General features: G+C 43.5%; 1 protein-coding gene across 2 annotated transcripts in view; it reads right to left on the reverse strand.

The window, feature by feature from the left end:
* LOC144934161 (serine/threonine-protein phosphatase 2B catalytic subunit beta isoform-like) overlaps positions 1–11265 on the reverse strand; it is a 50781-nt gene extending 39516 nt beyond the window's left edge. Inside the window, exon 1 of one of the 2 annotated variants that reach the window (XM_078859677.1) lies at positions 11080–11265. In XM_078859677.1, coding sequence (XP_078715803.1) covers positions 11080–11131 — 52 coding nt within the window. In that variant the 5' untranslated portion in view covers positions 11132–11265. The remainder of the gene's footprint in view (positions 1–11079) is intronic. The other variant, XM_078859676.1, reaches the window with a different exon arrangement.
* Between the last annotated feature and the right edge of the window lie 2534 nt (positions 11266–13799).

The following is a 13799-nucleotide window of genomic DNA, read 5'->3' on the forward strand; positions in this document are numbered from 1 at the left end:
AAAATACGGAATTGATTATTAATTTCATTTTCCAACACGTCAGGCTCCCTGATATCACCACGTGAACAGGTCTACGAGTCACACAATGGCAGACAATTATAGATTTTAAGTTATTGCAGAAAAATGACAGGTGTAGTTGGACAAGGTGATAAAGCTCCCCAATGCAATGACTAAAGATGGTTTAGTCTCCTCCTGATGCTTTATTTTTCCAATTCCAGTTGTGGCTAAAGAATCATGTCACATTGTACCAATTCTGTGAACCTATTTTAAAAATTACAATTGCTAACATTGCGGAGCTCTGTCATCAAATGCAACCTCACCATTACCATCTTCACTACTGCACTGTTGACAATTGGCAGAATAATGACTTGCATAGACTTCCGATACTTGAAAATGAAACAATTTGGCTCACAATTGCTTCAAGAATGGAAACATAAGTGGAAACTAGAGAGTTGAAGTGTTATTCCTATAATTCATGTGTCTAATACAAAGTCGTGCTTAAATATAAGCCTAACTCCAGAACTACTAACAGAAATGATAACCACTATCTTCTCGTTGATAATTGTTTTTTTACCCTTCTATCTGGCAACAAAACTGACACCTTTTTTTACAAGGAGTCATGTTTACATAAACCACAATACCTACAGTCATAATGCAAACAAAAAACATAACTCTGATAATGTGCACTGTCTTTGAAGTTGATTGGTCCACACCCGAGACAGCTTTCCTTAGAGCCTAATCTCACATGGGTTGGACCAGATGACGCCAAAAGGCGCACAACTCAAAGACAATGCACCATCAGAGTATGAGAGCTCTGGGATAAGCATTTACACCATTGGAACCTCATTTGCCAGTAAAAAATATGATAATTGGTTTTTTACCCTTCTATCTGGCAACAAAACTGACACCTTTTTTACAAGGAATCATGTTTACATAGACCACAATACCTGCGGTCGTAATGCAAAATTAAACGCCTTGTATGATACGCACATAAAAAATGGCCAAATTCTTGGCTGCCAGTGTGAAAAACCTCTAGCCCTGAGTCCTCTAACTGCCCGCATCGCATCCTCAATTGAGTATCTCATATTTTTCTGTCCCGATTCCACATAACGCTGCTGCTGCAACACCCACTGAAGGCACTTGGCTTCCATATACAGTGATCTTAGTGAGCCGCACCACAACTTGTCCATTGTCTTCACCTCCTTTGCAATTCTACTATCGCTATCTGTGATATTCGACATGACTCGGGGCCACCGCTGGGGCATAACCTACGCGAGGTCTGCCCGGAAAACACCTCGGCCAGCATCTGAGTCGACCGGTGGAACGTACGCCAACTTCTGAGAATGCCATTACTTTACTACCAGGTATCCAATCTCCAAGACTAATTAAGGATTGATTCTCCGGTCCAGCCTAACCTATTCAATGAAGATTACTTCTTTCCGTTACCCATGAAATCATAACGACAATGCTCGCACAACCACCAAGCGGCTGTGGTAAGCAGTCCCAACTCCACATCCACATGACTAAAAACCACCATTGTAAATGTAACCATCAATAACCATAAAATGTGGTTAACATTCACCGCTGCTCCTGGGGCTGCCCTACAAGGCGCCACCAAACCATTCAAACAGCTGTAATATTAACGTTAATTCACAAACAATGATTGTGCCACCGAGCCACAAAAACAAACTAGCTAATGATCCAATTAATTAAAGAGGAAACGCAATGAATGTGATCATGCAGCAATAGCATCGACACATGTCGCTGTTGGTCCGCAGCAAAGATACAGCCGCCCTCGAGCTCGCACGAGTGTATTTCCTCTCGCTGTCTTCACACCACGAGGCCACCTCGAAGGCAGTGAACCATTCCGACATGGATGCACAGCCTGCAACTGCTTACCGCATGTACGGTACGTGTAGGACACTGCCTGTGATCTCTGGGGCAGAATGTTATTTACTTTATTCTATTATTCACCTTCTTTGTATCGTGCAACTGAAAGATTGTTTTTGGACTCTGAGAAATACACAAGTCCAGCTGGACTCACTGGAGATCACAGAGAGACTGTTGGTGTTCAAATCCATCTTTGCACGTTGCTGGGGGGCGCTTATAGGAAGATGATGTGTACCACTTTAAGTTAGATTAAGCCACAAATACCTGTTATGTCATTCATATGTTGTTGGGTTTGTCACATGCCTGTGGTGATTGTATAGGGTATTATATAAGCAAATTGCTCGGATATATACGAGAGACATGGCTGTTAATATTGCCCTTTCTTAATGTCTGCAGGTGGACAGAGCTCATTAAATGGAATGGTGAGTGATAACACGTAGACAAGTTTGAGAGTGCCAGTTCAAAGTGTAAATGAAAATAATAGATAAGCTTCCTTTGATTGAAATTTTCGTTGCATTAAAAATTTGTGCTGCACGTGCCACTTGCATTTTCACCAATGTTAATGGTAACATAAGACATGTGATATGTAGACTGTAGAGGTCAGACATTGCATTCGAAGCACTAGCACAATGGAGAAATGGTCAATTCCCTCCCAGGCCATTTAAAACCACCAAGCATTACTCCTGGTGAATTGATCCAAAGCTCAGTGGATCAAGTGTCTGTTTTCCATTACAAAGAAGCAAAATGGGCCAGTGGCCAAAAGAAAAAAAACATTCTGGGTAGATGTGGTAAAATAATTCAGGAGAAATGACAAGAATTATGGATTATCAATTTTAAGACCCTACTTAAGGCCAGAGTTGGCTGTGGTCTGAGCATGTTGTCAAACTGACACCATTACACACAAGTTAGTTGTTTGGTTTATTACAATTGCGTCTCATGACTGATCCAAGCACAATTTTACCAACCTGGTACCAACAACATTCTAGGAATATGAAAAAAGTAAGAATTGCTTTGATCAAAATGTGAGTTTCACCGACGTGCCAACCATGCATTTGTGGGTACATGGCAGCCACGTGCACGGTACATAATCTCACCAGCCTCTAGGGTGTTAGTATTGCCCTTTCTTAATGTCAGCATCAGCTTATTGCTGTAGCTTTAGAACCAGTCAACAAGTGACTTGCCCCACTGCTACCCAAATAGAAGAACTTTAGTCATGTAATTTACTCACAATTCAGTTTCTCCGACACGCACACAAGACTACATTCGATCACAAGTTTACTTATGTATTTATTAATCTATACCACTATACCACAGGATCTGCAATTAGAAGGCCTATCAAGGTAATCTTGGCACATCTTAGTTACCATCATCAAGGTGCTGCCCTGCAATTATTTGCTCACACCCTAGCAGGAAGTTTGCCCGACTCTTCCACACTGGCCAGATGCCTTGCAAGAGGAGGGTGTTGTCCACATTTCACCCCACAAGGGACCTGCTGATAGACTGTGATTGTGGTGCACTGATTTCTACTGCTGGGCGGTTAAGAGGGGGCGATTTAGGAAACTTGCCCAATGTTCCAACTGCCGCGCCGTGAGATCAAATCAAACTGGTATTGCATCCTTAGAATCTCAGTCAGGAAGGTTGATTTTTTTTATTGAAAGACATGTGCAGTAAACTGGTAACACCTTTATTCAAGTGATTACCAGAAATACCAAACATTTTTAATCAGAATTCAATTATCTTGTAGAGAGTTCAGTATTATTTATGAGCATGCACCGGTTCATATATAGGGGGCGGAGCTTGAAAGTGCATCATTTTTACATCAAACAAACCATCTCCCACATGCTCATTAATATTTATGCCATGTATGTGCATGACTAGTATATTAATGAGCAAGCCATATACAGCTAACAGCGTTCATTTCATTTTCATTATTAGGTCTTGATGGCAGGGTCCAAAACTGGAGAATCCAAAATAAGGTAAAATTGGTTGGAATATCATTGGAAACTTGCCTGCTGGACTGCCTGGTTTAATTATGTGAATATCCTTTTTTTATTGTCAAATACCATTGGCAGAGCAGTAAGTGAAATGGTGCTTTTATTCAGCATTAAACATTTAATTTCAAATACGTAACTTCAGCATATTTCCCCAGTGAATAATATCTGCATTCATTAATCAATGTACATTATCACCTGTTAGACTATTAACCTAATTTGTATATCATTAAGGCAAGGTTGAAAAGGTTGATGGGTCCACAACTTCCGTAGGCGGTGCGCGTCTCTCTAAATCAAACTGGATGAAGCCGACATTTAAATAAAAACGTCCCCCAATTATACATTAAGCACTGATGAAAATGCTAATAGCTTGTAATGACAAACATAATAAGCTAGCTCAATAAAATGTTTTTTAATTCAATCGCACAATGCATGTAAAGAGTTGCACAAATAACTGCTAATCGACTAAAGTATTGTTGTTGACATTTTTTTTATTCATAGAATATTTCTTATATATGTTATTTGCTGTTGGAACTTAACTTTTCCAAGGGATTATATAACATCCCCTTTTCGGAATTATTGGTGCGACCAAAAAAAACACATTACAAGTATCACTGCCATCACGCACATGCTCACTACACGTTTGGCTACGACTTGCCACAAAAATTCCAGGAGAAACCCATGCAGATCAGGGGGAAAACACAGAAAGGTGCAAGAGTTGGTTATAGAACACAGGCACACCTTGCTGTGAGGCACGAGTGTGACCACTGCGCCACTATGTTACATTACACAGTACAGTAACTTATATAAAGGTTATTGAGCATTCAAACGTGTACAATCATTTTCGTAATGAAAATAAATTCTGCAGTGTTATACTCATGTACAAACTGGGAAGGCTTAATTCAGGAAGTTTAACTGCATTTGTGTACAAAGATGGAAGACAACATATTGTAGAACTCTGAACTTTATATTATACATTACCAACACTAAATTTTGCCTGGACACACATGGGCAAGCATACATACACATATTACCAAATGAGTCATTTATATTTTACTCTTTCTGCAAAACTTGAATGAGAGCTTAAAATGTGAGCCAAGTTATAACCCGATAGTGTTAGCTAAGGGTCCCCTGGCTAAAATAAACAAATAGCTGCACTTAAAACTGGTATAAAGAACCCTCAGAAAAAGCCACCATGCCTCTAGAAATATCTCTGCCTGCACACGCAGTACAATACAGTGGTATATTTATAAATCCAGTATCAACCAAACATGCAGCCATAATCAAATAAAGGGAACTGATCAATTTAATAAATACGGTGCTGAGGAGAACTTTATACCATTTTAAACACAGAATGTATCAGCACATAAATGCATATTTCAGAATGTTTGCAAACACTGCTCTCAAACAGTTAATTCATAAAAGGCATACTATTACATTTCAAGGCATTCATCTCTCCCAGGAATCAAGTATCCAAGCAAATTGTGACGATGGCAATAGGACACCTGCAGTATGCAAGCATAAAGAGTCACCTGAAATTCAATTCCAGAATTTCATTCCAAAACTATATGGTACAGAAGCTATAGGTGGCACACTCTAGATGTAGTTCCATTTGCAATGATCAATATCTCAGGATATTTTAGGAGTGAGAAAACATCACTGCCCTGGTGCCTGCATTCAAATATCATATAAAATTATTCAATTGTCCAATATCCATACAGAACATTTATGAAGGATGTAGCATCTTAACATTGTCTATTAGACATATTTGGTTTGGAAATACCCTTGTATAATACAGGATTTACCAATCATATTTACAGAATTCTGGTTTAGTCTGCCCAAAACAAGTTAATCAAGAGAAATCCGAATACAGGAGCTTTATGGTTTACACACTGTGCCCAGTATTTAGTGGTAATGTATACTCACATCATGAGTATTATGTACAAAATATGGAAAACATTTTACCACAAGACTCCACATGAAATGTTTCAACAGTGTCTTGCCATTTGTTGTTAAGTATTCTCAGGTCAACACTGTCAGGTCAAACTAACAGCATGGACGATGAACTTAACAATACCCTTCAGAAAACCTAAGCAAGAATTAATTTGTTTTAAAGACACAAGCACTTCCTCAAAATAACCAAAGAAAGACAACCGAACCTAGCAAGCCCGTGTATTGATAAATTGCACTGTATTGAGATTTGTAGATGTAATGGAAGAGAACATTTCTAATCAAGGGGACATGCTTAAAATTTGTAATGGATGTCAAAATGAAAGTAATAAAAATAATTGGTGAATTAGTGATCATTTTATAAAACACCTAATCCACACGTGAATTACGTAATATTTGGTAAGCAAAGGCCATAACAAGTTTTTAGAAATAATTGGGCACGCATGTGATAGATCCATTAAGCATAAATAACCAAAAGCACCGATATACTGAGCAAATCTTAAACGCATGTCCAGCATAAAATATGAATTCTAAAGTTGAAGAAATGGGAAAGGATACTAAATCTTTCATGGCTTTTAATGTTGCATTTACATTTAGGAATACCTTATGTTTATTGACATTTTGCCATGTAAACACGTTATTTAATATTGCAATCGCTGTTCATAAATGGATTCATATTTTCGGCTTGAACGATTACAATTAAGTCATGAAAATAGTGTACAGATTAATTTACATATTGTGCAAAAGAAAATGCAGTACAAAACCTGACAACTTATTCATATTTAATGTGGAAATATATAACAAAGTAAAAAGCACAGATTTAACTTGGTAAGTTATAGACGTTACTTATTATATGCAGAATATTAAAATGTTACTCAACCATTCTACTTTGAACCATTTTAACTTTTAACTCATAATTTTGGCAACAAATTTAGAAGAATGCAAACCTAAGCCAATAACTGTCCATAGTTTCTGAAGATAACTACAATGCCAAGTAATTTGCTTGCATATGCCACAGTGTAAAAAAATTATTCAGTGGGATATAGCAACAATGTTTCAGATACATTCGATTGAGCCATCTTTACAAACAATACTTTGGAAATCACAGCTAAAGAAATTGGTAAATACACAATGGTGAATGTTTCCAAAATCCTGTAAACCACCTTTCAAAATATTAAATTGTACTTCTATATATGCATGAGCAAGCATCAATTGTTCGAAGTATAATTTGCTTTTTTTTTAATGAATACACATTTCAGAGTAATGCAAAAACTGGATTATACCAGGGGTGAAAAACATTACGTGATGCTTTTAAACAGTAAAATATTGCTGTGTAAATAAATGTCATGGAACATATTGTATTTCACAGCGGTAAAAGATATCCAATAAATAAAATGAAAAACCTCGCATGGTATCAAAATACTCATAAACATGTCACAGCTGACTAAACTAAACTTGGGGGACACGAAATGGAATGGTTAAAAACTAGGCTAGTCTATTTAGCAAAGTCTAACTGCTTTAATAAAAAATATACAATTTTAGAAAGTTACAGTTAATCACCAAAAGCTGTAGGCACTTTCACTTTATAATTAAGTAAATGAAAAAGTATCCAGTAATACACTGCTTATTTTAATTAAAGTAAAACATTATGACGCAACACAATTGATAAACAAAGCACAAATAAACTGTAATCATGTATGCCAACTCAATGTGACTTCTAAAAATGTTGAGTTCCTTTATAAAACAACTCATAGTTTTGCCAATTGGGCCCAAAGATCAATTTTAAGTTGTAGGTATTGGCACTATTTTCATGGAGAACATGAAAAGTTGCCACCATTTATATGAAGAGGCAGCATCATTTCAAAAATGGCACAGTTGTTGCTAAGATTAATCATTAGTTATATTTAAAAAACTTTATTAAAGGTGCCACTAATCAATGATGCAATTCACCTCTACTATAATACAATACACAACAAATGGCCGTTTAAAAGACTGGGAAATACGAGAGGCAATTAATTCAATACAGCTGCCCAAGTCGTAAAATTTGTTTATTGAATAGAAATCTCACATGACATGTCTTGTTTGCAGTACTGTGTCAGTGGCGGTGTACACATTATACGATTAAATGAACGGAGCTGAAATAAATAGCAATGGGTAAACACCAAAGACATGAGCACATGTTGGAGACACACAGTACCATGTATTACAAGTGGTTGTTCTACATTTGCATCAGCTTCAGTCATTATTACCGACCATGCAAATCTCCATATCAGGCTGAAGGGGGACCAAACAATGGTTGATCTAAGAGGCCGTTATATAATTAGGACCTCACTGATGGTCATTAAAACTGACGACTATCCATAAGTCTCGAAATACATCAGCAGCACCACCTTTTCACCCACCACTATCACAATGTTACTACCTTCATCCCACCATAGTGGGTACTTGGTGAAAATCCAGGCAGAACACTGCAATTACCAATGCAAATCTCTAATCCCCCATGAAGGGACAAGGCTGATCGTGGCATTTCCGATAAAGCTCGAGTCAAATACCGCACGGATTTTGAGTGACGTGTGAAGAGATGTAGAGGAGAGGACATCATAGGTTTAAGGGACCATGTGCAATCCACAGGCTCGGTGACCAACACTGGACAACCAGTGACGTACAAGGCATAAGAGCAAGGGTGCTGGCCCTTATTGCCTTGATCGAACCCAACTACTCAGTTCATGCCATTTGGGGTCATGCCTCAACATCTACAATTTGTATGAGGACATTAACAAATTTCTACATTACTTGTTAGGAACATGCGTTCTCGTCTATCCATACGAGCCCATACGGGCATTTGTCCCACATAGATCTCAGTCTCACATGGTACTCAACTGAGAATTCCCTTCAGTGACCTTAAGACTCCTGCAATTGAAGAAATGGAATACTCATGAAGTACTTGCTTTTGAGCACTGGCTGAATCTGATGCACGTGCTATCCACTCTTGAACATCTTGGGGCTCTGTTGTAGGGCTTGCTAATTCCTTCCTGTACTTTCCATCAACCATTCTCTTTCCTTCCCATTTTTCATCTCGTCATAGCCTTCATTTTCTCCCCTTTATCTTTATCTTGCTCTTCTTTTGTGTCCGAGATCATAACTAGAGGTCCTTCTGTTAGATATGTTCATGCCAGTCCATTTCATTCCATCTACCATTTTCCTGTACTTAACAGAATGTTGTTCGTCGTTTCGTAAGTGGTACCCAAAGGTGACCAAGAAGATATACATGCACAATTCAACCACCTGATTGTATAACGGACGCATAACCACTTTATTATCAAGAGCTGTAGAGGTAAAAGGGAATGTGATGGTGGTAGAAGACCTCAGTGGGTGTGTGGCTGAGATAGCAAATGACAACCAAGGAGTGGGTGGACATGATGGGTGATCAGGATGTGTGGGTGTTGGTAATCAGGGAATGAAGGGGGTGGGTATACTGCAAGTTAACATGATTCATGCTTGTGATAATGAAGGGTTATCTGTCCGAGTTGAGCTCTAAGTGCAGTGTGTGAGTATAGAGGTGATAGGTGCCAGGAGGTGGTTAAGAATGTTGGTTGTCAATGGCAAAGATCGATTATGTGTTTGGTGAGTGACGAGCTGGTGACTGGTTTTTTTAATTTTGTGATCCTAATGGGAGGCCAGAATGGTGATTGTGATCCGTGAATGGTGGTGGGTGGATGAATGTTGCGAGCATGATGACCAGAATGGGTTGGTTGGGTGGATGACAAGTGGTGGTGGGCTCCGAGGATGGCGACTGGCGTCGACCACGACAGGCTCGCGCATAACCATGATGAAAGATGGTGTAAGCAACATTTCCTTCTGTACGTTTTATTTAAATACAATATCGCATACGCGTTTATGTTGTTGACCCTGACGGGGGGGGGGGGTGACCGGACAGGCGTTATACACGGTATGCGGCACGGCCACCCTCCTGAGCTACGTTTGCTCACTAACCCACGCAGGACAATCCACGCCACACGCAGCACAAGCCACACGCAGCACAAGCCACACGAAGCACAAGCCACACGAAGCACAAGCCACACGCAGCACAAGCCACACGCAGCACAAGCCACACGCAGCACAAGCCACACGCAGCACAAGCCACACGCAGCACAAGCCACACGAAGCACAAGCCACACGAAGCACAAGCCACACGCAGCACAAGCCACACGAAGCACAAGCCACACGCAGCACAAGCCACACGCAGCACCGTCTGTAGCGAGCGAGAGACGGAGACACACAGAGTGTGCGGGCGTGGGCGGGACACGCGTGCTGTCCCCAGGCTCCGGGCTGCAAACGGATTAAGGGGGGGACGGGGGACACGGCGTAGGCGGCCGAGTGCCGCAACACAACACCAACAATGACAGGCGAGGAGGGCTGCGCACACACGATTCCCACAGTCGGCCCTAAAGACTGTAGGGGGCAAGTGCTACTGGGCGAGCGAATATTAAAGGGCAGCATTGTACACCAAGGGCGGTGGTGTGATCAGCAACACACACACAGCCCGACTGCATTTGTATACCCAAGTGTTTGACGTTTTATACCCCACGCGAGGTACTTACTCATTTACAGCCGAGTCTACCTAGACGAGTCTAAATACGTCTTTCTGCTAACATCGACTGACGGCTATCCGTGGATCCTAATTCAAAAACCGAGCTGACGGGATATCACCACAGCTCCCCTTCTTTCCACCACAAACGAACAAATGCCCCCGCAAAAGGTGCACGCACACACAACAGGGCACGAGCGAGCGCAGTCGAACACCACCGCGACCATCATCATCATCATCTCTTTTTTGTGTTGTCAGCAACGAAAACCCAAGGACGCCAAAACGTCGAGCAGCAAATGAGTATGAAGGACCTCGACGCTATCACGGCAATTAAAACGCGAAGGAAAGCGAGGGAGGGGGTGGTGGTGGCGAGCAAAACACCGCGCGGCGCTCCATAAACAACGGTGGGCACCGCTCCCGTCCGCCCTGAGGCTCAGGGACGCCGACCACATTCCGCGTAGCGCATAGGCGCCTCGCTCCGTGTTGGCGCTCCCCATTGGCCGAGGGCGGCGGCCACGCGGGCGTCGCAGCCAATCACGCGCGACGAGACGGCTCGCGTCGCCCCGTGCGCGCTACGATTTTCACCCCGAGGCGAAAAAGGCGAAGATGGGAAAAAAAACAGCGCGCGCGGACGACGACGATAACGGCGCCGCCACTCACATTTCACCACCCGGTCGGTGGGGGACAGCTTGCCACCGTCCTTGGTGGACATGATGTAGGGGTGGGGTGGGGGAGGAAAGTTGCGCTCTGCGCTTTAACAATTCTCTCCGCTTCGCACCGCTCTCCGAAAGCGACGCCGCCGCCGCCGCCTCGCCAATTCAAAATGGCGACGCGACGACCACAGTGCGCGGCCGCGCGGTGACGTCACGCGCCGGCGGGATGTACCACCACGACACGCGGCGCGGGGGGGAGATAGATAGGGGGTGGTGGGGGGGGATAGGGTGGGTGGGGGGGGATAGGGGGTGGTGTGGAAGGGTGGTGGGGGGGTAGGGGGTGGTGGGGGGGGATAGATAGGGGTGGTGGGGGGATAAGGGGTGGTGGGGGGATAGGAGGGTGGTGGGGGGGATAGGGGGGTGGTGGGGGGGATAGGAGGGTGGTGGGGGGGATAGGGGGGTGGTGGGGGGGATAGGGGGGTGGTGGGGGGGATATGAAGGTGGTGGGGAGATAGGGGGTGGTGGGGGGGATAAGGGGTGGTGGGGGGTCGATAGGGTGGTGGTGGGGGGGATAGGGGGTGGTGGGGGGATGGGGTGGTGGTGGGGGGGAGAGGGGGGTGGTGAGGTCACACACAAACTCTGAGAGTCACAAACCACAGTTGGACACCCTTAAAGAAGCGGCTTGTCCGGTGCGCGTGCTACAAAGACATAAAGGAGGCACTCAGTATAATAATATCCGGCATTTATAAAGCGTCTAAATGTAACGCCATCTAAAGGCGCTGCACAAGTGCTACTTCATGTGATAAAGGTTAAGCACTGGGAAATCACCAGTGAAGAAGAGTAATTTCCCGAAACGTTGCCTTTTGACACGTGTGTTGAGTTTGCTGTTTGTACTCGTGCAAAATTGCAAACGCAGTATCGCAAAAATAAGTGATGTGGACGGTCTAGCACCTACCATGGGAATGTTGCATTTCCTCCCCCTGAGTCGGGGCCACCAGGTGAGATGAAGTAAGTGAAATCACGATGATTTTTATTGAGACTTGACCCAAGCCCAGTGGTGTAGAACACTACATTATCAGCTCAGGGGGTGCGGTAATAATCGCCCAGGTGCTGTCCCCTAATATTTTATTCATCTCGCACGGTCACATCCTAGGCTATTATATATATCGCGTCTTCCTCTCGCCTGATCACATCTTTACGCTCACGGTCTCGAACAGTTAGCGCTGTAGGGGCGGCTCTATCTTAGCAAAATGTATCCAACTGCAGCTTCGTTGTACGGTGATTGTCAGGGGGGGGCCCAACTCGTACCTTTGGCCACCAGGCGGAGCCAAGGCCCCCCCCCCTGCCCCCACGCTCGTTACGCTGCTGCCGAAGCCATCCTCCGTACGTTTCAAACAAAAAAGACGAAGATCCCCCGTGTAGCCTTAGTATATTGTAGGGGCAAGTGCTGTTAGCGAGCACACGAGGGGGTGGGTGGTCAACACCACGCCCGGCCGCCTTTGTCTCCCAAGTGGCGATGTTTACACATCGCACCAGGTAGTCATTTGAGGCTGAGACGACCTAGGGGAGGGCCAGGACCGGAATCGAACCTGGGTCGTCAGGTTCGTAGCGCTAACCGCTGCGCCACCGCTCCCCACTCAACCTTTGTGCATTATGGCAAACATACGTCAGCAGTCAGTTCCCTAAGTGCATCATCATCTCTTGTCTTGGGTCACCATTACAGTGGCGTTTGAGCAAATGTGACCGACCGAGAGCAGCTGCAGTGATAGAGAGACAGACAACTGTTGACCGCGTTCGTCCTTATTAGGACTCATCAGTACAGAGTCGTCTCCAATAACACTGCCTCAAACATTAACACAGATTTCATAGGTAACTTTTCTGATAATGGCCCTTCGCAGCATACATGAACGAATGTGTTAAGTTTGTTTTGTTAATTATGCTTGTACACCACTTTGCAATGCAGATATCATCACATATATTTGTATAGTCAACATTGAATGGTCACTGCTGCAAAGTTTGCCCCTGGACATCATATGTAAACTAACCCATTTTTTTGTTTTACCAGGTAAGACCGACTGAGGTATACAAATCTTTTTCAGAAGCGACCTGACCATAAATGATAGCTTAACGAAGTGGCTTATCGCGTGAAAATTTCTAGCAGCCAAATTGTCTCTAAACGCACGTTGATTTTAAATGTGGAGTGAAAAACGGAGGACACGGAGACAAATCCACGCGACTACGGGGAGAACATGCAAACTCCAACTATACAGGCGTCAAGGTCGGGACATCTGTGAAAAAAAGCTTCATAGCTCATCACATTCCTCCAGTATAATTACATATTATGGAAATATAACCCACGGCCTCCTGCATACCAGACGGGGGCGTTAGCATCTCCCCACTCGCACACTATTTTGCACTCCTATAGTACCGTATATGATGGGTTTGCCATGTCGTTCACAGCTTTGATTTACAGATTTCATCCATGCCAGCCATCAATTCCCCATAACCCCTTCCAATACCTCCTCTTTGCAGGTGGGGGCGGGCAATTGTGGGCGTGGTCTGCCGGGGAGGAGGGCGGGGCTTGACGGGGGGAGGAGGGCGGGGCTTGACGAATGGGGTTCGATGCAGTTGCCTGCCCGTCGGCACCTACCATGTGGCGCGAGTTTTGCGAGGGGTGTTAGTAATTGTTAAAGAAACCTTCGAACGCTCGCTCGCCGGAGTGGAGTT

This window comes from Lampetra fluviatilis, chromosome 9, assembly GCF_964198595.1.
Source record: "Lampetra fluviatilis chromosome 9, kcLamFluv1.1, whole genome shotgun sequence".
Lineage (NCBI taxonomy): Eukaryota > Metazoa > Chordata > Hyperoartia > Petromyzontiformes > Petromyzontidae > Lampetra > Lampetra fluviatilis.